This window comes from Harmonia axyridis, chromosome 6 (assembly GCF_914767665.1).
Source record: "Harmonia axyridis chromosome 6, icHarAxyr1.1, whole genome shotgun sequence".
Taxonomy (NCBI): Eukaryota; Metazoa; Arthropoda; class Insecta; order Coleoptera; family Coccinellidae; genus Harmonia; species Harmonia axyridis.
This window is the reverse complement of record NC_059506.1, coordinates 25,479,213-25,507,133: the sequence shown is the minus strand read 5'-3', so window position 1 is coordinate 25,507,133 and position 27,921 is coordinate 25,479,213. Positions and strand designations below refer to the sequence as shown.

At 32.2% G+C, this 27,921-nt stretch overlaps 1 protein-coding gene across 15 annotated transcripts; it reads left to right on the top strand.

Annotated features, from left to right (window-relative positions):
- The first annotated feature begins 853 nt into the window (after window positions 1-853).
- Window positions 854-26,148, top strand: LOC123682471. 15 transcript variants are annotated; one of them, XM_045621097.1, is made up of 5 exons: window positions 929-1,082; window positions 3,902-3,949; window positions 12,948-12,986; window positions 22,656-22,791; window positions 25,876-26,148. In XM_045621097.1, the coding sequence occupies exons 1-4, from the start codon at window positions 1,001-1,003 to the stop codon at window positions 22,772-22,774; spliced, it is 288 nt and encodes a 95-aa protein (XP_045477053.1). In that variant the 5' UTR covers window positions 929-1,000; the 3' UTR covers window positions 22,775-22,791; window positions 25,876-26,148. The 15 variants fall into 15 exon arrangements, with proteins under 15 accessions (XP_045477041.1, XP_045477048.1, XP_045477051.1 ...); XM_045621088.1 differs by lacking the exons at window positions 22,656-22,791; window positions 25,876-26,148 and adding exons at window positions 18,737-18,949; window positions 19,118-19,807; XM_045621090.1 differs by lacking the exons at window positions 22,656-22,791; window positions 25,876-26,148 and adding exons at window positions 18,737-18,953; window positions 19,118-19,807.
- The last annotated feature ends 1,773 nt before the right edge of the window (window positions 26,149-27,921 follow it).

The window sequence follows — 27,921 nt, the reverse complement described above, 5'->3', positions numbered from 1 at the left end:
TTCCTTAGTATATTTTACAAATTGTTTACCAATTTTTCATGTAGATCTTGAAATTTTGTGTATTTTTTAAATTTATATCTAATGTCGAAATTCGTACATTGTATGCGTACAATATTTTCATCAATAAATCAGATTAAAAAAAATTAATATGCTCAATCTCAATTGAATTTATCAGCATGCTGGTAAATCGGTAAATCCGTCATTGAGCTGCAAAATATCATGTTAATAGCGTCATCAGAACCATAGGAAATTCATGCAGAATTTCCATAAGAAAAAATGAGGAAATTATTCACGTGGAGTCAGTTGCTTTTGAGTGCTCGGACGTTTATTCATGTGACAATTGCACCCTTGAAGACCTCATATTTACTTGTATATAGCTTTGTCGTCCCCAAGGATGCGGTAAGCAACCCAAGAACCAGATGTTTCGATATTATGCGTCTCCTGTGTCTCCACTTCAGACTTGAATTTTTTTTACGTAGAATGGGTGAATGCTTTTTCGAAAGATTAGAGATGTTCCTCTAGATGCGAAAAAGAATCGTGGTATTATTTATTTTTCGAAAATAAAACCTTCGCTCTTCAACTTTGAATTATCTTACCAAAACTTAATTTTGCCTCATCTCTCATTTGTTAATAGAAAAACAGTGAATGATAGCAATGAATCACTTCAACTACATCTTTCACGTTAAGAAAATGATCATCAAAAAAATTTTTTTTGGATCGGAGGGAAGACCTGCCAGATTTAATGTATTTCCATTGAATTCAGAGGTGGCGCAATAATAACTCATCAAAATTTCGAAAACAATCTGAATTTACGTCTACCGTGGTAGATTATTTAATTTCAATGGAGGAATAAAGCAATTGATAGATCATTCATAAGTGGGTAGTTTATGTTCTACTGAATTACCTATAGTTTCATTCATCTTCCTTATAAACCCAATATTTTACTTAATCTTATTCAGTACGTTCTGGTTTAAGCAAACTATAACCAAACAGATTGAAGATGAAAGTGTTCAGCATTTTGTTGATTTTACTCTTGGCTTATATCGCTGTGTCTGATGCTTCGCCATCACCCCAAAGTCCTGGTAAGTGAGACGGATATTTATTCTTTATCCCAACAAAAACTCAAAACGTTTCAAAAGGCCAAATTCCTAGCAAAATTATCTGACCATGAGTGAAACTGACCTGAAGTCAGGAGCTTTTGAATGCACATTTATTCATGATTTTTATAACGTGCTCAACTAGAAATATATAAAGCTCAATATTATTTTTTATATATACATGAAAAATTTAAACTCGATCGGATCTGCCGTCTATGAAATATAAGGTTTTTTCAATATTCTGCTCGAATTCACTAATGGTTCTTATAACGTTTACTACACCAAATTTCGCACCAAGCTAGAAATTGTCATTTTTTTATAAACATTCGAAATTTCTATTTAATCGGGTTTGTAATCAACAAAATGATGGGTTTTTCTTTTCAAATATTTCCCCGAATTTTCTATGGTTCTGGTAAATATGCCATCAATTTGAAATTTTGCGCGAAGCTTGGAATTACAATTTAATTTCCAGAATCTTAAACTACTTAAATTAAACATTTTAAACGGCCGTATTTACGAAACCACTAGTTGGATTGATCGTTGCAAATGAAAATGAGTTGTAACTCGGTCGATTTTTATAAGATATAGTTCCATTTGAAATAATTAGTTTGCTGAGAGTTTTTGTAGATGATTCTTTTTTGTACTGTTAATATTCAACCTACTAAGATCTCTTCTAACCTATTTTATCTTCCTTATTTTTTGATCCAGTTTTTGTTCGGTTTTGGGAATAATAAGTAATTTAATCTTATTCGCTGTCTTACTAAATCTCAATTTTTTTACATAATTCATCGTTGATTTTTAAAGAAGCTTCTAATTTTAATATAATTCATTTCACTGACTGGCCAAATTACTACTCATGATTCACAAATTTTAGATTTCGAATTTAAAAAGGATTTTGAAAACTTATGAGTGCATTCTTGTCGATTTCTTGTAGTCTAGTCAATATGTGTTTTTCACGGGAAAGTTTTGGGCTAGATTTCATTTCTTTGATTTTATTTATTTTTGGGGTGCCGAACATTGAAAAAAATGCAAAAAAAGATGAACAGTTTAATTTTTGGCGGTTTTTTGCATATAACTCGGAAAATATTGATTTTGTGTGAATGGAGTAAGGTTAAAGAAGTCATGGCACTGCTTTGGTGAACAGACATTACGAAATATTGTTAGCTATATACAGGGTGTTCTGATTTGTTTCCAATAAACTGAAATGTGTGATAGATCACATCATTTTAAGCAAAAAAGTTCTTATGAACATGGGTCCGGAAATGTTCCGTTTCCGAGATACAGGGTGTTAAAGTTGAAAAAATAATTCGCGTTTTCTTTAATATGTTTTGACTGCTTCGAAATCCTTTCATGAAATTATTCCTATTCAAATATTAAATTTAAATTCATTTTGAAAATTTCTAAGGCGAAATGCATTTCTATTGCCCACTAATAAGTAGAAGTAGTATGCTATGTAATTGTTGTTTTTAAGTGTTCTGAATATTCTGTTTCCTGAAATATTGCGTTGTTGGGATGCTTTTCGAATACTGAGTTTTTATTTTCTTCGAAGGTCTGTAAAATCCTATTTCTCTGTAGATGATTTCTTCTTTGTATGCTTCGTTCGGGCCCTTGGTAACCAATACCATTTTCCTGTATTTGTTGATAAGCTATTAACTTAGTTAACTATAATTATAATTAATGACTTCTGAACCTAACACACTTTAAATCTGTCATTGTGTACAGCCATTTTAAATCTATTGCCGCAACAATTGTTGAATGTAAAACAATCAATCATTCGAAGATGTCATTTGTGCATTCAACAGAACGGTGGACATTTCGAACACCTTCTTTAAAAATTATTATGTTATTTTGTTTTGTTCTAAATTATTACTTCTAAAAAATATTTAATTTAAAATTATTACAAATTTGTTCTACATGTTTTAGAGATTACAAAAATATGGATTTGGCTTTAAATGCGTTTTTCTCTGGAATGGTTGCCCCTAGCAACTTAAATGAGTTATACCTTTTTTTAACTAGAAAAGTCAGGGAATCGATTTTTTCAGTCCAGAATGACGTACAGGGTAGCACAGAAAAGTTGCTACGGTTTAAAGGGGACGAAATGATTGCCAGTGGCGCCCTCTAGAAAATACAACCAAATCGACCACAAACTTGAATTTCTCACCTCAAAAAACCCTATGTACCAACTTTCATGCAATTATTCGGAATCAGTCGAAAGATATTTAAGAAAACGCGAATTATTTTTTCAACTTTAACACCCTGTATCTCGGAAACGAAGCATTTCCGGACCCATGTTCATAGGAACTTTTTTGCTTAAAATGATGTGATCTATCACCCGTTTCAGTTTATCGGAAACAAATCAGAACACCCTGTATAATCTTGACCATATAAATATGAATATATGTATAACTTATGTTCTCGTTCTGATGAACCAATGTAATCCGTAAATTTCCCAGTTACGGAGTATTTATAAGTGAATATATACCTTGACGACGTGGTATAATCGTTTTGGTGTTTCGCCTCCTACCATATTGTGATCATTTCCATAATAACATTCTTGGACGTTCGCCAGCTAGAGCATAGACAATATATTTCGATTATACGAACCTCTTAACTCGAAGTAGTTCGCGAATAATCATGAGAGCGCAGCTCGAGTTAATCGGTTATAATCGAATATTGTCTATGCTCTTGTAATATTTTAACTGGAAATTTATGGTAATATGTAAACTATTCCAATGAAGATATGAGACAACAAATTGAAAAGATTGTAGAAATTTCATTAATATCATTATATTCTTCAATTTCAGATACGGATGGAATGGTTGAAGGAGATAGCCAAAGTAGACTAAAGAGAGGTATTTTGATTTTTTTTTGCGATAAATCTTGTCATTGACATTGTAAATACCGTATAATGCACATAATTCTGATCATAATTGCAGAACTTTGATATTACACCGAACATTTTATTCGATTCTGGAAAGTTATAACGAAAAAATTAGTTAAATCTACCATACAAACTTTGAATTGTTTTTCGTTTCAGAATCGTCAAATGAGAAAGTTGAACGACAAGCCAAAGTACTAAATAAACTTATAAATATCGGTAAAAACAATTACAATACGTTCAAATGATAAAAACCCAACACAAATTCCGAAAATGTCATAGTCCAAGAAACGAAACAAGAGTTTTGTAGTTCCAATAATGAAATTAATTCTGCAAAAAACCTAAGAATTCTAAATTTTTCCAATAAAAACTAACACATTTTTTCGAGGTACATATGGTATAGTCATTAATTGAAATAAAGAAACTCGAAATGCCTTGTGTGCTCGTATTTTTCGTATATATCTACTTATTCTTTAAAGAATCAAAATATTCAACGATAAAATATAAGAATAAATTATATTGAAAAAAAAATCTATTTCGTTATAAATTAACTATAACGTAAACTTGACAGGAGAGTTTTAGATGTTATATTGAATTAAATGTTCGCACAACTTCATTCTAGTCAAAAATTACCTTAACAATTATATAGAGTAGGTATTTAGAGTTGTAATATGTAAGTTTTTTCGAAGAAATATGCTAATAACTTTTTGTAGAAACTGGTAGAGTAGAAATCCAATAAAAAAACCTCATAATATTTATTCAGAATCGTCCGAGAAGATATATAAAAATAGTTTAGATACGTTTGGAATGTGTACAATCTCAAAATTGGGTAATAAAATACTGCAAATTTCACACAATGATTGAATATGTATTTGTCAATATCCTTTAGAATATTTCAATTAATCTGAGACACCTTATCTTTTTTGTCGGGGATACCGATCAAAATTTTCAAAAAATAAACTTCGAAAATTTTGGTTGCCATCAACCAATATTTTTATCAAACCTAATGTAAATACTTGGTTATGATTTTAATTTGTTGTAACTGCAGCAATGATGAATAAATCAAACATTTGCCAATTATAAAACATTGAACTCTAATTAAATTGAACAACCCGTTACCTATGGCCACAGTAGCAACAGCTGAGGAGACTAAGTCAATGACTTTATCATCCTTCAATAGACTGATCGGCTGTGTTTTATGTAGGCTTTGATACTGTGACCTCTCACCACTTTAACCACAGCACTCTCAATTGTTTACTCAACAGTGAAATGGTAGAACAGACCTTCGATTCAGAATTTTTTTCTTGAACGATGGATTCCATTCATCTCAACCAGTTGGTCCCACAACAAATCGCTACCAACAATAATACAAACAATATAGTATAAATACAAACATAAAAATGCTTTACATTCTAAAACAACAGGACATATATGGAATTTACGCCAAGTGTTCAAGACATATTCAACAAACAACTTGAGCTTCACCACTTCGTTCATCCGATGAACGACACAACAAAAAACAAATGTCTAATCCATAAGGATTGTTAAGTTTATCAAACATACCTAATAACATGGTTCAAAACCTAGAAAAAATGATATTTAATATTGGAAAATATTCTCTTTGGGTTCATTCTTTTCTGACCTCTTGGAATGAGTTGATAGCTGCCAAAATTACTGTTGTATTTCAAGCAGCATGTATTCGAAAGCTAAGTTCACGTTTTCAGTGAAATTACGTAACTGAAGTTGAAAAGAATGGGCCTGGGATCAATCTCCTGGGAATGAATTGATGAGTTTTAGACAGCTCAGACAGCTGAAGTTTTCTTCGAGATATTGAAAAATGATAAGGCATTGTTTGGAACTTGTAGTATTTTTTGAAGAGCAGAAGTGTTATTGCATCATTTGAGAAAATTATCCAATATAAAATATTCAGTTAACTCAAATTCAAATTTTCAGCGAAGGTTATGAGTATGACGATGTCGTTTGAGTTCATGAAATCACTCAGTAATTTCGGCTTCTATATATGTATGAATATTTTATCATTGAAAATAAACAATTTAGTCGAAGTTGAGTTAGTTTGTGTTACGTGCACAAGATGAAACATTGAAAGTTTTAGCTGAAATTAAAAGCTATTTCGCGTGAATGTGAAAAGAATGTTTTATTAGCAACATTTTTCACGAATATTCACCGTTCACATTCAGAATGGTAGCATCAAACCGATAAGGATTGAGCCTTCTTAGATTCCATCCTTTGAACTCCATATTTCACTGAATTTTTAGTGAATTTTCAATGTAAAGTTTGACACAGTATTTTCAAACTTTTCGAACCATGCTCAAAGCTTTCAGACATAATAATTAAAAAAAAAAGTTGATCCTTCTCGCACGTACGGTTTTTTTTTTACCATGATCCTCTATCTCAAGTTTTCCTTCGTTGAAATTTCGTGAAGTGTTAGTGAATTGATGTGAGTATATGAAAAGTAGGTGAGTATATATTTCACTTTATGAATCATGCTTCAAATTTGCAAATGGATACCGCTGTTGGGTAAATAATATTATAGATTGCTGTGCCTAAGGTGTCAGAAAGAAACAATAATATTACCTATACCTAAGAAATACTAACCTTTACTCATAACTCTCACAATTTTGGAGCATTTGTAGCTTTTTTGAAGACTGCTAGAAATCTAAAATAGTTACGCTTCACTTTCCATTATGACACCATTATTATCACACCATTATTACACCATCAAAAAACCTTGAATAAACATAAAGAAATATTTTAATTTAATAAAATTTTGGAGAAATCATTATATTTGTTTCAAAAACACTAATTATCACATAATGAAATAAGTTGGTAGATGTGAATCATTATATGAAGGCAAAATTAATGAAAGAATGGAAATCATTATCTAAGTATACATCAATAAATAAAAAAAAAAAACTAAGTGGTGACTGGACTCTCAAAGCTGCAGAGCTGTTCAACAGGTTCTGAGAATGAGAATATCGGTTGTTTCTCAATATTTAAAGGCGTATTATTTTTTAAAATAATGTTAAGAAAATGAAAATGTTCAATTTTGTTTTTTATCGAGACTATAGGCAAATTTTTGTTTGCTAGTGATTTTGTTACGAGTATATTGGGATTTCACAAAATGAATTTGAGTTTCAAAAACAACTCTTCAAAATTAAGCATTCAGAATGAAACTGGAAAATGATTGAAATAGATGATCTACGCTCTACTTTAATTTTGAAGTGTCTTCTCCAAGTTTTCATAGCACTCAAACATTAACACTGTCTCTTAAGCACCTCACAAACAGTCACTAATCTGTAATATATGAAATATTTTTATGCAAATGTTTCTTTTTTTATTCATCATTCATATTTTTTCAGGAGTAACAATAACGTTAAGAAAAATGGCGAGAGCAACATTAGTAACAATACTTCCTGTGACGCAACCTTTCTTGAAAGCTTATGATGCCACAAAGTCTGTGATAGGGATGTCATGGAAACTACTCAACAGAATCTTCTGAAAGTATTGTTATATTCAATTATCATTCTGAATAAATGAAAATAAATCAGATATAACCTTTGAATGGCCAACCTCTCCCTAAAAAGAGATAAAAAATGACGGCTGATTATGTAAAGTATGGACAAACTCACAAACTGACCCAGCAATAGGAAATATCATCGCTGCATTGTACAGGGTGGGCAAATAAGCGAGGTAAGCGGCTATATCTCTGGATCCACTCATCGTAGAGACTTGCGGTAAAAATTTTTACCACTGAAGTGTACAAGAAAACACACTGGAAATTGTTTTTAAGTTCATACCTCTAACGCTTGGGGGCTCAATAGCTATCGTCGAGTAGAAAAATGAATTACACTAGAAAATGTTTGATATAAAGTTGAAGAAAAAATATCATCACTGTAATCCTTGAAAAATTCTCTATCTTTTTGAATTGTCACTTCCGATTTTACGACATCAAATAAAGGTAGAGGAAAGGGAAAAATCTGATTGATTGAAATGCCTGTAACTTCAGTTTGCCTCAACATTTTTGAGCAATATGATCTCGTCTGAGACATAATATCTCGTTGATTGAGGACAAAATAATATACTCATGATAAATTTGTTCTTGCTACTTTCGATAGGGGGCGCTAAGTCAGAAATACATTGCTTTGTTCATTTTACTTCGAAATTTCAAATGTAATGATAGGATTTTCTTAACAGAAACAGAAATTCCATCAAATTTGCATGAAAAAACCTGAAGGTCGCAAAGCGATAGTTTCAGGCGTTCCGGAGTTATGGCCAAATGAAGATATTCTTCAACTGATGCACTGCGAAAAATTAAATTGTGTCTTTAGGTTCTGACAAAAACAAAAAACTCATCAAATTTGTATGAAAAAAACCAGAAGGTCGCAAAGCGATAGCTTCAGGCGTTCTGGAATTATGGCAGAAAGAAGACACAATTTAGTTTTTCAGTGAATCAGTTGAAGAATATCTTCTTTCGGCCATAATTGCCTGAAGCTGTCGCTTTGCGACCTTTTGGGTTTTTCATACAAATTTGATGAGATTTCTGTCAGAACTTAAAGACACAATTTGGTTTTTCGCAGTGCATCAGTTGAAGAATATCTTCTTTCGGCCATAACTTCAGAACGCCTGAAACTATCGCTTTGCGACCTTCAGTCCCTCAATCAACTAGATATTATCTCTCAGATGAGATCTAATTTGCTCAAAAAATGAGGCAAACTGAAGTTACAGGCATTTCAATCAGTTAGATTTCTCCCTTTCCCCTACCTTTATTTGATGTCGTAAAATCGAAAGTGACAATTCAAAAAGATAGAGAATTTTCCAAGGAGAACAGTAATGATATTTTTTTCTTCAAAAGATAAAATTTTAACTGCAAGTCTCTACGATGAGTGGATCCTGAGATATAGCCTCTTACCTCGCTTATTTGCCCATCCTGTACATCAGAAAATTGAAAAAATCAAGGTCTGCACTTCAATTATAATATATTGTTTTGATGTTTTCTTGGCTTACTTCCGAATAATTAACTTTGATTCTTCATGTTTGAATAATGGAAAATATACGTTACGACTATTCACATTTCTTCAAACTATTGTTATCGTTGCAACATTAAATTAAAAAAAAATAGGTTTGATGTCCCAACTGTATTGACTCATTATCAGGATATTTAAAAAGTCTTTCTCTCAAAGGAGGAGTTAGAAGTATTAGCAGTTATAATATAGTTGTGGGTTGTGGTCCTTATACTGTGACTAAAGTAGTTTTATCTTCTCGTTGTCGGTGCAAGTGTTGCACATGTGTTGTAGATGTAGTTTCTCATAGACTGGTCTGAACTTCATTGAATTATTCGTCCTGAAATGCCGAGTTTTATTGGCATTCATTCTGTTTTCCATTCGACCGTTAGCAAAGCCTTTCTACGGATCCCTTAGGGTTGTGGCTTTGATAATCCTGAGTTTGTACACCGAATTCTTCAGTTCTCGGACTTAGAAAATTTTCGAAGGAATCGATAGATTCCCTACATAGTCATTTCGCTAAGAATACAGGTACTGATGTATACAAAATCACAGCCTAAACGGGGCTGTCTGGAGCAAAAATTACAAGGATAAGACCCGAAATCGTCTCGAGGCCCCAGGAAAACTTCCAAGCCTTCGGTGTTTGGGTCAAAAAAAATTTATACAATTCTATCAACTTTCGAACTTAATGAATTCTCTCCAGTCTTTCCTGTTTGCCACCAACGCTCTAGCTTCTGTGATGTTTTTCCCTCTTCTCATGATTTCCTTCGCAACCATATCGTCCCAACTTAGTCTTGGTCTTCCTCTTTTTCTTTTCTTGTCCACTCTCGCCTTCCATATCTGTCTTGCAGGTCTCTCTTCTTCCATTCTAATCAATTGCCCCACCATCCCATCTGTCTTTCTCCCACATAATCCTCCATTGACTCTATCTTCGATTCTCTCCTAACCTAACATCCTCATTCTTCCACCTATCCAATCTTGTTATACCCTTAACACTCTTAAGATACTTCATTTCCATTGCCTATAATCTGCTCCTACTCCTTTGTGTAGTAATTCATGTTTCAAGCCGTAAGTCAAAACCGGTCTGAATATACTCTAATATACTGTCATTTTGGTCTCATATTTTATTTCCCTCTTCTTCAAAATAATAATAATAATAATGATTCATTAAATACATCAATATTATTTTCGAAATTCGACCTCGACCATTAACTGAAGGAGAGCCTTTCGACCCTATAATGCTGGCAATACGGACAATACGGTATCTTAGGATAAAATATCAAATGTTAGAAAACAATGCATAAATAATGCTGGTGTCAGCATCATATTCGTAGCATTGTAGCGGAGATAATAGATATTCGATGTTTTTTGTTACTACTAGATGTTTAACTATCCGTTTTTTCAAAGGAAATTACTACATACGTTTTTGTGATATTGAATCGAACCAACTCGTGTTTCTAAATGAATCTGGGGTGTCCCAGTCAGATTGCAGGATCAATTCTTGTGGCCAATATCACTGATGATGCCATCATATAGATATAGACCGTGGATTTGGAGGATTATGTTTTTATTAAAATTGACATGGTTATTAGAATTATTATGAATCATTTTACGTTTTATTTGGTTTCTGTTTTATTTAATTGATTAGGTAATTAAAAACATATTATCAAATGGTATTTGAATGCTAAATTCTCCTATGATGATTTAAATTTCGACAAAATAAAATATAAAAATACATCAGTCTTGCCTGCTACGAATACTAACTCAGAATTCAGATTATCTAGACCGAATCATTTCCAATGCGTTTACATGAACCTTCATTCTCTCAAAGCGATGTTGGAAAGAGAATTGTTCAAATTACCGCATTTAAGTTCTATATTGGTTCAACTTATGGGATTTCATCTTTTTTGCTGTCATTGGATATCTATAATATTAAGACGTTTCGCTGTCAATACAGTATACTATTCGATATATTACTGATTAGTTAATTGGAGGCTACTCAAAAGCCTTCGTCCAAAAATCAGTGTGATTGTTCCACAGAAATTTTCCATTCATGATTCTATTGTTACTATCTCAACGTTATGGTTATTGAGGATTTGTCAGTCCCACTAAATAATTTAGTGGGAATTTTCCAAACTTGGCGGAAAGGTCTTAGAAAATTAAAATAATTCCATAAGAATATTTGAAATTATAATAATTACTCCTTGTCGTGTATCTAATCATTGAATTTGGAGAATAATCTTACACATTACAAAAGGATTTTCAACATGAAGTGGAGTTTTGTTTTATATACTCAACAACTACAATGTAGAAATATATTCAGCCATATAAACACGTCCTGAAGAAAATAACCACTGCCAAAAAATTATACAATGTGAAGGATTGCATTTCTCTCCTAGAAGATAGATATCATTATTTCGAAAAAAAAGATCACAATCATAAGAAAGGTTCACTAAGAAATTAATCAGTATGGCCAGTTTAAAAGACTTTAAAACTCAATTTCTTGTTGAAAACTGTAATAAGTATAATTAATATATTGAGAAATAATCTCATTTTCAAAACAAGACAATGGGGCTACTAATAAAAATCAAACGTTTGAAAGGTTTATAAACGACGTTTCAAAACTACCCGAAGTCGCTAATACTAGTCTATGAAATTGTGCATATGAATAATATGAAATAAAATTCCAGTGTTATGGTTTGATGGATTGAGAAGACTCTTCCATTTGAGATAGAAAATTCTGCCTCGGAAGACGATCTTATGACATCACTAGAATTTCTTGGGTTTTTGTCATTTGGTCCTTATATTGAAATTCTTTCGAAACACAACTATGATGCTAGTCTTTCAGGTATCTCTGTAGAAGACTTCATCTTGAAACGGAGGTATAAAGGATAAACCATGAAATTAAAAGAAGAAATCATATCAATGTTGAAATTTCTTTGAATGTAATTATGCAGAAATGATGTAATTCAAATTCTTGAATAAATTTTCAATATTGTCGAACATACATGTTGTCTCACTATCATCAATCATTTTCAATATCCAGTCAGATTTTTCTTGCAGCGAATAACAAGGCCTTATGAAAGTTAAAGCTTACAAAGTTTTGGTTGCTAAGGTTTTTAATTTCAAACGATGTTTACTTAATTGAATTTGATAATATTTCGATTATCTTCTAGTCTACTTGTGTATATTCTAAACCTATTGCAGCTCTACTACTAGATAGAAACTCCAAATTTTGATTGAGGATCATAAGCAGAACAAAAGTGATTCTCAAAAAATCTATATATTTCTAAAATGCCTCAAGTAAGCCCATTAATTTCAATATAAAATATTGAAATTATCAATTTTATATTGGAATGAAAAACCTAACCTAGGTTAGGTTAGGTAGTTCATTTTTTCATGTACAAAAATATGGGTTACATTTCCAATAATAAACCTATGAAAAAAATATTGACGTCTCTTGAAATTTTTATAGTTTACGTCCTGAAATGGTCCAGTGGTTTTCTCGAACACCAAAATAGTAATTCACGTGAAATCAGCTAAAAAATCTCCTGCTTTAAAAATACGATCTATTTGTTGTGAAGGCTAAAAATCAAGGAGTTAATTATTACAAAATCTTTTCAAACATGTGTTGACTCTAACTACTAAATACTTTATTTCTCACCGCATAGTTTTCACCCCAATAATTTTAGATTATGAGTTTTTGATAGTCTCCTCTGAATATAAGCACTATTTTCCAAATCTTGTAGAAGATACCTACTACAGCAACCTTACACTCGATACCGTAGAGGTTGATTTTTTTAAATCCATTTTGATAGCTGCTTTTTCAATAATTTAGAATACATTTGATATAGGTTGGAATCATGAACCAATGCGTTAATGTTGCAATGTTCCTTGTATGTGATTATTCAGGCTGATAAACTTAATTATTATTATTTTTAATTTTTACAGGAATCGACGATATCACTTCATTTGGCAGGGACAAACGAGGTGAGTTAACGTTAAGAATATTTAAAACTTATAAAATATAAATAAAATAATTAATCATTGAACATCAATTTCTGGTCGAATTGGTCAAGTTTTGAAATATTTACAAAACTTGTGACTTACGGTTTGTGACTGTTATTTTTACTTATAGATGTGTTTCATCTTTTCCTTATTGATTCATACTATACATTTTCTGTAATTTATTAGATTCATTTTCTCGTCAATAATTCAGATTTCGTGAGTGTTGTGAAGAAAACTAGCAAGGTAAGTCCACCTTTTTTTACATTATTATGTAATTTTTTTTATAAAATTGCTATCAGTTATTGAATAATATTTTAAGATTGGATATAACTCAAACAAATATTTGTAAATTTCCAATTATTATTGAAATTACATATCCATGAATATTTACTGTAATACCAAGATAAAGAGAGAATCTGCATATTCGAAAAGATAACTAATCAAGTAGTTGATTATGACAAAATGACATAAGTACTTGATTATACCTTTATTATATTTATAATTTTGAATTATATTTATGTTAGAGTCCTTAAACTCTATGGTTTGTTTTTACTGAGGATTTCCTTCGTAGAAATTTGATAGAGTTGATGATAAAGTATTCTTGCTCACTTCCTTTTTCAGAGCATATTTATTTGAGTCACTCATTCGATCACAATTTTCCGTCTTAACTACAAAATATCCAATTCAGATTAACTTTTCTCAAAATAGGTTTTACGTTTGTTCAACTAATACATTCTCTTTTATGTTTTCTATGTAGGTTATGAAAAAGCCGACATATCAGGTGAATAGAGAAGTTTTTCAATCAGATATTTCGAGTTTTTAAACATAGGTTTGTTATGGTACTGAGTTATGATGCAAAATCTAGAAGTTTATTTCCTTTTCATTCTCTTTGCAAAGCCAAACATGAACATATTGTCAATCAACTAATTGAACAATGCTCAAACTTCGTGTGTTTATAGACATTTCTGCCAATTGCAGAAAGGAAGAACTTGCACAATATTTCCGAGTCGAAAGTGTTATTGCTTTTACCTTCCGCAGTATCTCTGGTTCTTTTTCGCTTTTACCAGTTTACCCTGTTTAAGTTTTGATTGATATTTTTTATTTTCATTTTCAATCAAGTGTCTCCAATTTTGCAAGTTATAATCTATACCAATATTAATTCTCACACATTCAACTGAACCCTTAGTTTTTTTCTTTAACTTGTGCCCTTTTCCGATTTCACATTTATATTGATTACTATCCTTTTTTATCTTCAATTGAAATGATTTATTCGTATGAATCTGATTTATTTTAAATCTGTATTGATTGAGTTCAGACAAAAACTAATTTTTCTTTCCTGGGAGTATTGAGAATACGTTATCACCTTCTAGTGACAAAAATAATAATAGAATCGAAGTTTTGTAAATATTTTCGAACCTGGCTCATTTCTCCTGGAATGGAATCATAATCGAGTTCAGGAATAGTAAACCGAATTTAAATTTTCGGTTTCAGATGTGATAGGAGAGAAGTTCAAAGAAGTCACTAACCATGTCTCGAATATAGAGAGGCATTTCAAAGGAAAAGCAATCGAATTTATTAAACATTTCTCGGACTTGTTAATGGGAGTCTCTCGAAAAACTGTAGACAAATTGAAAGAATCGTTCAGAAAAGGAGATATAAAAGGGGGATTCTGTATTTTGTGGGAGATTATGGGAACTATCTTCAAAAATAAATTTTCGAAATCAGAAAGAGGAGAACCTACCCAGAGTGAACAAACAATAAAACAACCAGCTATATTTTCTAGATATTAAACAAAGCAGAGCTGAACTAATAAAAACCGGAATACTGACTTAGATTGGAGTTTAATGACAGATACTGTGCGGTTCTTTCCTGATTTCCTCTGATATTTTATTGAATACTAATTTCCTATTCGGGTGTTCTTTTTAAAAACAATGAAAACATTTAAAATTTTCATTAGCTTTACTAGAGTAAAAAGGGATTACTACCACGTGGTTTTTCGCGTATCAGTCAGATTTTGGTACCCATTCATTTCCCCTCTGGCGCTCTTGCGATGGCCGAACTTTGTACGGTGTACGAAGTTGTACATTTACTTTATTTTTATTTTTTTTCGGAGCAAATAAGTTGAGGGTAGCACTGTACGACGACTTTCACGAAATTATAATTTTACTCCTTTTGTTATGATTTTTGGTAGTTTTTTTCACCAATTAATCAATTTTTTTGCGGGAATTTTTATTCGCAAATTAAAAATATCAACTTTCTTCCATGTAGATTATGATTATTGTTTAAGGAAATTATATAAAAACCCCATAAAATCGGTGATTTGTAATAAGAAGTACCTCTAATTTCGCTTTGATCTGAGCAACCACGTAGTGGTGTTCCCTCTTAAGACTTATAAGAATGTGATTATGGCAAAGATGTTGAAATGTTGCATGTATTACTTCAAATTATCTTGTGTAAGCATATTATTTACAATGCTGATTCTTAGGTATTACTTTAATCCAATAAATGGAGAAAAACTATTTTTTTTTGTTATGTTCGACTTGGAATTATTATCAGAATAATATTTGTTGAGTCGTTTTATTTTAGCAAAATACTGTTGATTGTGCGATAAAATTTTGTTGTCTACTTTTTCTATCGAGTTTGATTTCAAAGAAATTGTTTTGTATTGGTTAAATTAGATAATATGATGTTATTCACTTCTTGAGTTGACCTATTTTAGGTGATTATATGATTATATAATGGTACATCTTTTTCTTGGAGAGGGCTGCATATTGAACACGATCCATTTTTGAAGTTATCCTTTTATTGCTCTATCACATATTTGTGATGTATTCGTGATGTCCGTGTACTTCCTTAAATCGTTCGATTTGATCGTATCGTATGCAGCACATTTGAGATTTTCATCGACAGTTCTGGTTCGAATTTTATCGATTAAATTTTATTCTTTGAGAAAACTAGATTTCCATTATTCCATAAATTACCAGTAAGAAATCCAGTTTGAGTTGAAATTAAAATTTTCTCATTTTAGCAAAAGATCAAGTGCATTTTAGATTGTAATAAATTCACGAAATGATATCGGTTCATTTTCCAATATTGTAATCCAAGGGCGTAGAAAGAAGGTGGGTAATGGGGGTAATTACCCCCAAGATTTTCAAAATATAAAATTTCAGAAATCTCGCAAAGATCAAGAATGAAGATTTCTCCATAAAATGAACCAATAATAATCATTTTACTTTCCTTTGAAATGATGATGAGTACTTTCATTGCACAAAAGCTCGTCATTGTCCGAGGTTTATTATTTTCCTTTATCTATCCGCTTTCCCGCTCCGTTGTTATCGGTTTTTGTATCATTCTTGTCAAAAAATTTCAATATGTAGTTATCAAAGAACTGAACTGAGTAATTCACATCGAAAAATTGTCTGGGCTGTGTTGTACAATTTGTTGTGTTTCATTCAAATTACAATTTATTTGTGAAGACATCAGTTTTGAATTGACTATATCACAGGGTGTTCCTAAATTGGAAGTACGAATGAAAATGACAGATTTCTCGGATCATTTCAAGAAAAAAATTCCTTTTACATGAGTCCGCAAACGCTTTGTTTTTGAGATACAGGTATTAAAGTTCAAGTTTTTCTCTCATATCACCTTTCCTTCACAATATATTGAACTTGAATTGGCATAGATATTCCAATTTAAAGTTTTCATCATGTGATATCCTAATTTTGAATGCAAATCTACAGGGTGAATTTTTTCTGGAAAAGTGCGCGCTTCTTTCCTCCAGAATAATTTTTTTGTGAACCACTGGTAGTTTGGAAAAATTAAAAAAAAAACTCTGGTTCAGTACAATACTTTTTGGTTTGTTGTAGTTTTGTCGTATCTGCAAAAGATTTCGAGAAAAATTCAAACAGCTCTCTATAGTAATCTCAGGAAAATTCAAATTATTATAAAGATCCAGTGAGGTAGCTGTGATAAATAAATTAATTATTAGTTTTGGTACTTATTTTCCACTTCTGTTGCGAAAATTAATAAAGATTCGATAAACTGGTTAAACATCACAAAAAAGTAGGACTACAAGAAACACCCTGTATCTCGAAAAAAAAGCGTTTGTGGCCTCATGTTTATGGAATTATGGGCCATTTTATTTTTAAAATTATGCAAGGATTTTCTCATTTTCCTTTGTAACTCCAATTCAGGAACACGCAGTATAAGATAAGAACAATCGAATTGGTAATAAAAAAATAGTAATTTACGTAACAAGTCCGGAAAATAGGGTTTTTTTGGACGAATAGACAAAATTCCAGGACGAGCGTAAGCGAGTCCTGGAAGTCTGTGAGTCCAAAAAAACCATTTTCGGGCGTGTTACGTACAATATTTTTTCGGCAACCATGTAAAATAATACTATCACTGCTGCTTTCCATATTTTATTGCGATTGCGATCAAAAAACATGCAAATTTTTGACAACTAATTTCATATGAACTGTTAGCCGTTATCTCGGTTGCTATGGATTCTATGATTCTTTTCCGGCCTAGTCCGGGAAGTACGTACTTTCCGAACTAGGCCGGGAAATGCTACTTTCTCATAGAAAAAGCGTCCGGGAAATGAGCACTTCCCGGACGGTTGCCGAAAATAGTAATTTACGTAACAAGTCCGGAAAATAGGGTTTTTTTGGACGAATAGACAAAATTCCAGGACGAGCGTAAGCGAGTCCTGGAAGTCTGTGAGTCCAAAAAAACCATTTTCGGGCGTGTTGCGTACAATATTTTTTCGGCAACCATGTAAAATAACACTATCGCTGCTGCTTTCTATATTTTATTACGATTGCGATCAAAAAACATGCAAATTTTTGACAACTAATTTCATATGAACTGTCAGCCGTTATCTCGGTTGTTATGGATTCTATGATTCTTTTCCGGCCTAGTCCGGGAAGTACGTACTTTCCGGACTAGGCCGGGAAATGCTACTTTCTCAGAGAAAAAGCGTCCGGGAAGTGAGTACTTCCCGGACGGTTGCCGAAAAAATATATTTCCAGTAATTTGGTTCAAACTTCGATATCAAACTTCTTTTTCTCCCATTATACGGGGTGAGGCTTTGACTTATACATAATATATTTCAACCGAAGATTCCTGAGGTAAAAAAAATATTTTTTTCCTTTTACTACTTTTTCCGATTCGATTGTTTTTTTTCTCACTTTGTATAGCGTGCTTTCTGCAATTGACCGTACTTTGATGGAATTATGTTCGGAAAAGATTCATCACATCAATAAAAATCTATATTCTGAAAATCATTTCTTTCGATTCCATTCCATTTGCGAGAAATAACTGAAAATTAAATTTTTCTATGGATTTTCAACAGCCTGTATCTTTTCAACCGAGCCGAATAGGGAAAAATGGTAGAGGAAAACAAAGTTTCCTTTGACCTCAAGAATCTTCTGTTGAAATATATGTACACGTCAAAGACCCTGTAGATATGAGTAAACAATGTCGTCAAAAATTTTTTTCGATTACCCCTCCCCCAAGAAAAAAAAGATCAACGCCCTTGATTTGATCGCATATTCAATAGTTGATTAGCTACTAAATACATGAGCTACTTAACTTTGAGACGAAGATGTTCTCACCACCAGAAAAAATCTTTGGGATTTGGAATTGTTATTGTGGTAATTGGTAAAATACGAATCGTTATGTCAAGACGGTATGGTCATCCAAATTACTGAAATAGTAATTGTTGATTCTAGATATTGACGGACCGACCTACTTTACAAAATGGTTAGAATCAACTAATATTTTTGGAGGCACCAGATTCGCTGCTAGGCTCTTGCTAAGATTTCTAGCTGTCTCTTTGCCAGTACGACATTTCAACAGACTTGTTGGAATGATCACATTGAGAATACGAGGCTCTTTACCTTTGCCGATTAGATTATTCCTTCACTAATAACCGATATATATATGTAAGTCATCTATAAAGTGTTGCTAGTCGGGCTGACATCAACTGAAAGAACATACGGATCTTTTTGAATTCAATAATCGAATTTACTTTAAAAAATTGATTTTACACGATTCGTCGATTATCTTTCATTTGTTTCATCTAAAGCTGCAGTTAATTATTTGCATTTCAGATGCCATGGAAGACCAACAAGCTTTGAGTTGGCTTACACATCATCTCAAAGGCTACAATTTATTCAAGGGTATCTGCTTTATTAGTTCGGGCTATCTAAAGGCTATTCCAGCCATGATGAAGAACATTATGAACATTTTTTAGTTTTATTGAAAATTATTACATTAATACAATTACCTATAATATATTCTGATTACGGTCCTTTATCAGTTGGGAAATAGCAAGAAAAAACTAACTTGACACATTGACCCATTAATCAAATATCAAAACTCTCACAACACTATAAGAATAAAATATAGTAATATATATATGATAACAATGAAATGAAGTTCAATACATAATACTAGTAAGTATAAAACACAAAGTATCTACAATTTCAATACAAGTTACACATACAACATTTCAACACTTACATTCGATCACGTTTCAGTACAAGTTACACATGCAACACTTTCACACCTACATTCGATAGTTGAATGGGTACTAAAATAGTGGTTCCGATGATTTTGGAGAACATTCTATCGAAATTCCTATATGTTCTTTCTGTACAAAGTAGGCCTGTTTTGACAATATTCTATAGATGATGTTGTACCTTAAAATGTGAATATTAATAGGAAATACAGTTTTGATTGACTATGTAAAAATCAATAAATATTGTTTTACCGAAATGAATAAACGACTTTTTTCGCAATTTTCGTTTTAATTCTAGGTTTCATTGTGCATTTTGAACAATAGGCATTTCCAGAAAAAGAATATAGGTATATGTATAGGTAGGTCTCCCGTTTTTTTTCTTATCATTTGACAAACCATCAAAGGACCAAAAAACCTCCAAATAAGTATCTAAGGAAAGTGCGTGAGACAGAAAGGTTGCTGAGGATGAGATGACAAAGTAGGCCTATTTGCACAATTTAGTCAGGGCCGTCGCTAGGGGGGAGGAAGATAGGTGGTCGCCTAGAGCGGAAAAAATCAAGGGTGGCATTTCAAGCTTGATTAACAAAAATCACATGTGTAGAAGAAATTAAAGAACTGAATGAGATTCAAGTCAGTCAGCAACAACAGGAAGGAATACCGGCTAATTTAATTAACATCAAAGGTGCATCAAATATCCAGATGTCGCGTAATCGCCTTATAGTGCTGTTTACGAGTTATTGACGCTAAAAAACACATGCTCTCATCAGGATTGTTGGCGTTCACTTTGTTAAACGTTGCCGAATTTTATTGCCACTTAGGGCGACTTTGACAGGATTATTTTTCTTTTCAATTATCGGATCAGAATGTTGATTCAGTATTAAAAACTAGTGCCCTATAATAACGTACTCTTTATAATGTCAAGTAAAAATTCATACTTTGGTAAGCTGGAAATGCCCATTGTTCCTGATTTAGGAAAATTCTGATGCGAGATTGTGGAAGTATTAATTGATCATGTCAAAAATATTTTGGAGCATATGAAAGGTCTCACATAAACCAAGATAGTCGGTATAAGAACAACAACTTTTAGGATAGTTGGTATTTGAACCATTTTTATTTATTTCTTGTGCACCGGGATCGTAGGAAATCAGCTCAAAAGCTTGTTGGGGTATTTATGTCTGTCCGTTGGAGTATCCCTATTTTGTATAACATTTGTGACAAAGTTTGGTTTTGAGTCGAAAGAATTGGTAAGTATTCGGTTGATTACGTGAATGCATTTATAAGTAAATCAATCACAAACTCATTATTGGAGGTTATACGTATAATTCAAAATTGCACATCTACAGAATTTTATTTTCATTTTTACTTTTGAAAATTCGAATGCATTAATTCTTTCTTTTGCAGGATTATATGTTTTCGATTTGGTACAGCCTGCTGATCTCTTTGTTATGGTGCACTATACACTAAATATGGTGTTCAAAGTTCTAAAAATCACTCCACTTCAGTTAATTTTCCTTTTGAGGATGGTGACTAAATTATTGGAAGCTTGGAATAAAATATCAGATTATTATCGAATATTTGCAGCTAAAACGCACTTGAATAATGTACTTCCTTAGAGAGGGACGAGTCTCAAGATAATTGTTTATGTTATTCCTTTATTATGGAATAAAATGATTTTTATGATGATGATTATTTCATTTTTAAACCAAAATATTGCCAAATATTCCAGTATAGTAAAGTTATAATATTGACCATATTCACATAATATTTTGTGTTGGATTTTCTTTGGTTATATGACCTTTCCTTATAAGATTAAAAAATTTAGCGATTATGTCTGAATCTTAATTTCTTTTATTTTCTTCTTCTATATCTTGTTCATTTACTTTTTTCTATTCCCTTTCATTCTTCACTTTTTCAACTGTCGAAATCTGAACTTCGTAGTCAGAAGTTTTTCCCTATGTCATTTCATTTGTTTTATGCTTTTGAAATTTGATGTTCTTCACCATTCTTTCGAGCTGAGAACATTAATTATTGATTTTCTCTCGCTAAAGTTATTTTCTATTTTTTTTGCGTTCCCCTATTAGCTACACTACGCTCTCTAAGAATTTTCTTGACGGAAGAATTGACAGTCTTTCCAAATTTCAATTCAATTCAATTCAAAGATTCTCTTATTGACTTCGGTGTGTTATTGATTTTCGACACTTCTAATATCGGCTTAAATCTGTAAAATTCTTCAAGAAGAAATCTATTTTCCGTCCATTCTAGAATCGCTTTCCGTAGTAACAGGAAGTTTATCAGTGTAAAATATTATTTTACTTCCCATTATTTTGCCCATTATTATTTGTTACCAGTACCTAAATTAAAGACATACCTAGTCCATATATCTACTCAGCCCACAGATCTATCTCGTCCGCAGTTCTATCATACCTGCAAATCCACCTCGTCCATAAGGTTTACCTTGCCCAATGCACATAGACCTACATTGCCCATAGGTCTACCTTGCCAATAGGGCTACTTTGCCCAAAGGTCTACTTTGCTCTCAGATATTCCTTGCCCATAGGCTAATTTGACCATAGTGTTCAGCTTTTCCCCCAATAATATCTTATTCATATTGAAAGTGATTAATTCGATTCTTATCGATTCAACCTTATTTTTTTATCGTAGTTAGGAATAAGTTGTTGAGTTTAGAATATTGATTTATTGTTTCCATGTTCCGGTCGAAATAACGAATGTATTTCAAATCTTACGGAAGCTGTTGGTAAACTCGCTAACTAAATTTTTTTCAACTGGAATTTGTCTGATTTCACACACATCAAAATCGTCAAGTCATTCTTTCAGTTGCGATTCACATAAGCTCCTGTCAGGTTTGATAATTCGAGGAACGTGCGTAGCGCTAGTTTTTACCTATGCTATTGTTTTTGCTAGGCCTAACTATTGGTGCTTTAGCTCAGCGTTATCTTCATAATTGTTATGAACTTATGAGTTTTAGTTCCATTAGTGTATTTGGAAGAACGCTTGGACGTTTTTGATGGGTGTACAGACATATCGTTTCCAGTTAAGTTGATAAAATTTGTAGTATCTATGTTAATTGGAACTACTCTATACTGAACAACATTATATTTTTATTTCAGAAATCATTTCGAGAGCATCTAGTTATGTCATAAAACTGGAGAGGAAGGTGTTTGCAGGAGCATCTAAAATGTTTAAAAGTACTGTCGGATCCATATTCTCCTCTAGTGTAGCAAAGTAATGGAACATTCCAAACAGGTCAGTTGGGCAGTATTTCTTCCTCTTCAGGGCTGTATTTGATATATTCAAATGTAGAGTACTATTAAATCTTTATAATCTTTGCATATTCTTTCACTATCAACTTCATCAGGGTCTGATTACGTTTGAGTGAGGATTTAAGAAGATTGAGGGAACTTAATCAGCATAATTATATTGAATTTACACTCGGATTTAGATATATTCGATAAATAATTCTACGATAAACTAACCCTTTGTCAGTGAAGACTTGAAGTCCTTAGTGTTAATTAACGTACAACGCCACCTACGGATTTAATACCTAACACAGAAGAGAAGTAAAGTTGTTTCAGGTTGGTGCGTGTAGGTGGTGCTCGGACTGAATTTTCAACCCTTTCAAGTCGAAAGCTTAAGGTTAATTTTCAAATCTAAAAAAAAAAAAAAATTTTAAAAATTGTCCTTTGTTGATCTGTTTTTCATTCCGACTAAATTAGCAACTTGTGAGACCTATCAAAAGCCCAAATTTGAACACATGTAACTGAATTATTATTTTTCGCCTGGTTGTAAGGTACGGTAGGTATACATTTTTATACACTCCAAAAATATTATTTTTTTCTTGAATCAAACGAAAAAATTCTAAGAACATAGAAAATCTGTTGATTAGTACATGTAGTATCTAAATCTGGTGAAGGTTTATTTGATGAAGACAATATGGGAGATTAAAATATAACTGGACCATCGAGTGGATTCTGAAGGTAAGAAATTTAGTGAAAATTACTACATAGCTTGTTGGTTTGATGAATACACTGTACATATCATATAATTATAAATTGTTAATGTTATGAAAATACAATTGTATATATGAGTCATATTGAGTCCAGCATAACACTCATATCGCATAATTATACAAAGCACTTATTGAGTGTAGATAACTCAGATCACAATTGTTGTTATTTATTTAGGTGATTGGAAAAGAAATATTGCCATAATTATTGATTTCTCTACTTGAACTTGACTCGATTTGTGATATTTATTACTTGAGCTTGATTTGCACGAGTCTCACGGCATATTTCTGCAAGCTCGTGCGCGCTTAGACAACATAAGGGCGTTCCCCGAGCTTCGAGATGACTGAAAGCGATCGCCTGTGTAATCTTTTAGTAGTTTTCTCATGTTTCTATGACATTTTTAGTCGGCAGAAATATGTTGATAGATTTTGGTAGTTTTAGAAATCAAACATTTTGAATATCAGCTCCAGCAACGGAGAGACGAAGGTACAGGAACGATTGGGAATTGGGTTGCCCAGACATGAATTAATTCGTTGTTCATTGAGATTCTGCGTGATTATAGAAGAATAAACATAATTATAATAAAATCGTAAAAATTCTTTGGTGGCTGATGGTAGAGAATTACTACAAATGGTGATAAAATCTACGTAAGGCAAACAGATGGTGTGAATTTTTTTTTACGTATCTTCGCATTCCCAATCAATTCGATTATTTAGATTCATTTAATTTTGTAAAATGAGACTATCGCAGCCTCAATTCAATTTTTGAATTTTTATCAGAGAAATAATCACAAAAGTGTAAAAAAACATTCAATATTATCGATAATCATGAATCGGAATTGATTAATTCTAATTCTAGAAATTGAAGGATTTTTGAAAAATTTACAGAAAACGTATTTATAAGATACTTTTTTTTTATTTAGTACTTAAAATTCATTTTCGAAAAGTATCTAGTTCCTCGAACACTCATGTTAGAATAATTTTGTATTCGATTATTTTATCATGTTCATCTTAGCATCTGATACCATGCTTTTGGAAATATTCAAAGTTATTAGAGCTTGTTAAGCTAGCAAAACTACATTGGAATTCAAGATTTTCTTTGCCAAAAATTTTACGCGAATTTATTACCCTATTGAGACATTTTTTGCTCTCAGATTGTAGGAGAGGGTTCTGCTAAAATCAAGTACCTTGATAGAATGTACTTGACTTCTCAAGAAAATGATAAATAAAATAAATACTTGACTTGACATTGAAAACTAATACTTGTCTTGAAATTGACTTGATTTCAAGAAATGCCAAGTCAATAAGCTTGATTATCTAGTAAAATCTATATATAACAGATCCGATGGTTTGGGATTTTGCTTGTACATATAAAATAGCCACCACAAGATATCTGCAGAATTTTATGTCGATAGCGTTATCAGGACTATAGAAATTCAAGCAGAATATCGAACAATAATACTAATATTTAGTGACAACAGAGCTGACCTCGTTTTATTGCATGTATATATAGAATAATAATTCCAAGCTTCGTACTAAGCATCATTAGAATCATAGATAATTTCAGAAGTACGAGAAAAGAACTGACGTGAAGTCAGAAGCTTTTGAGAGCTTCTTAATTCATTAATTGCACTTTTGGAGGCCACATATACCTATTAGCAGTTATGCGGTCTCCAAAGGCGCAATTAGCGCATGAATGAACGAGGAATAGCTCAAAAGCTCCAGTCTTTACGTCAATGCCTTCCTCATTTTTAGCTTTCAGATTGTATATATTTACGTAATATGGCCTCATTCTGATCATATTTTTGAATCCCTATTTAGTATTGCATATTTCATAATAGATAAGTTGTTCACTAAGCTATCTTGACACATGACGAAATGTGTGGGCGATGCCTTATTGAATTATAAGTCCTATGTTCAATCCTTTCTTCAGATACAATATATTTTGCTGAATCAATGAATTTAAGATTTTTGCAGGTGGTTTCTTTGGCCACGCCACAATTCACCATTAGATAAAATAATGTTATAAATAACTCAATGGGTTTTTTTTTGAGTCTTAAGAAAATATTCCATCACTATCATCCTTGTAAATAAATCATGTTTGAATTTTTTTGATTTTTGGCATCATCCCATTATTATATGCACCTGAAAAAATCAATTAATATTCATAAAATACATGAGTAGACAATTGAAATGAAAAAGTCTTGGATTTCTTAACATTCCTTTTGAATTCATTCACCTTACATCTGTAAATTTTTCATCTTATGGACTCATTATTTCAATAGAAAATAATTGAATCTTATTAACAGGTTACTGATTTTCAGGTGTGGTTCTTAGAACAATATGGAAATTGAGACAAAGGGTGCGTTCTAGACTGGGATATCGCATCGATCGTATGCGCCATTTCATCTACAACACGCGGCATATGATAGAAATGCATTATGGTTTTTTAACATATCTGAGACATCCCCTGTATCATACAGCTGAGAAGGCAAAATAAATTGTTGAAATATCCACTGATATTTTCACCACTAAAAGAATGATTATTTTCATGCCATTGAATCCATATGTTGAAATATACTAGGCATTTCTCAAAAGTGTATTTTTTGTCTTCCCTTCGAAATGTTTTTTATAAGGTTCAGAGCAATCAGAAGGAAGTATCTAAAATACTTTTAATGACTTTGTTATTTTGAAGTAGGTACTTACTTATCTCAGTTAATGCATCCTGCATCTCAGTTCCTATATTTTAATGACTCATTGTTTGCCCTAGAGTGTGCTACGGAAGAGTTCACATGCTCCGCAATGGAGATCGGAGGTGTATTTGATAGAGATCACTGAGTGCCAAACTGACGATCAGTGATCTCGAAATAAAACATTGCAATCTCTTGAATAAGAGGATGCACCTTTGAAATTGGCTTAAGAACTCATTGTCGAACTGTAAAATCTGTAACTGTAATCTTCTAACTATAAAAAATATCTCATATGCTGAAAATTAACTCTGATATCTGCCTGAACCTAACTGTTAACTATAACCTAACTGTTAAACCCCCTTTAATCTATGAAAGAATTGAAGAAGCTTATCAAACATCTAAAAAAGTAACTGAAGGTGAGTAGGTATTTTATTTCTTTTTCGGAAGATTAACTGGGTACTTAATTAACTGAAGACTGAAGACAGAAAGCGATTTTCTTGCAAATATATAGGTACATTAGTGAAGTATCCTTGACAGCTAGCTTCAATAATAAATGAAGTCAGATCTGACAGTCTCCGGGCTATACCTATGTATACTATTGTCATGCGGTAGACTAACTGTTCTTTCAATGGCATTTTAAATTGAGATTTGGTCATAAAACATTATTTTTTCTATGACTTGATATAGGACAGAATCTCGTCGCATTTTGCAGTTGATAGGCGTACAACTTTGCTTCCACCTTTTTTTTTCTGAAATTCAAGGCTTTATTATAAAAAACTGGTTATATATTTATGATTCAAATTTTATCCATCACTAGCCAGCAAGTAATGCCTCAAATTCTGCATCTTCAAAACCTTCTCTCTTCCACCGACGTCAAAATCACCGTTCTTGAAACATTGAAACCGCTCTCGGCACGCTCTTTCACTAATAGTGACCTCACCATAGGTATTTGAAAGCATTCGATGAGCCTCAGCCGCAGATTTCTTCATATTAAAGCAGAAAATCAAAACCTCAAAATGACGAGAATTTGGTTCGTAAGGAGAAATGTTCAATCGAGAATAACTTCATGATGCAGACACAAATCGACTAATATTTCGATGGCGTTTTGTTTACAAATACCTAACCTTATTGTATGATATCTACGATTTATTTTTCGACTACCATTTACCCCTACAGCCATATTATTGCCATATTGCAAAACGGCAGAAGCATAGTTGGGGGGAGAGCTTTGGCGCAGTAAGTATATCAACAGTTGAAATTTTCCTGACTTCTTTGTCAAACATCGACGATCGAATTCAATAGTAGAAATAACTGAAATAAGGTACTCATGGTACAAGTGGAGCAGTGAGAGCTAAATTTAATAGACATCTGCCTGCCAAAGCTACGGGACATCGCATCAGGATTATGTTGTATCGAATCATCAATCTAAAGATGCTGTATCCATCATCAATCGATGTTATTATTTTAAGACCAATTAAGTAATAACGGCTAATACCCATTTGTTTTGAGCTATACAAACTCAATCTAAATCAATACACATTTATTCGTCATATTTACTCAGAATCTATGTCTCTAATAGATTTTCGTTTATTATCATTTATTGCTTTGGCAGCTTCAAAATATGTATAAAGAATATATTGGGGTTTCTTCTCAAAGATAACCGTAAAAATCGAATTTGGT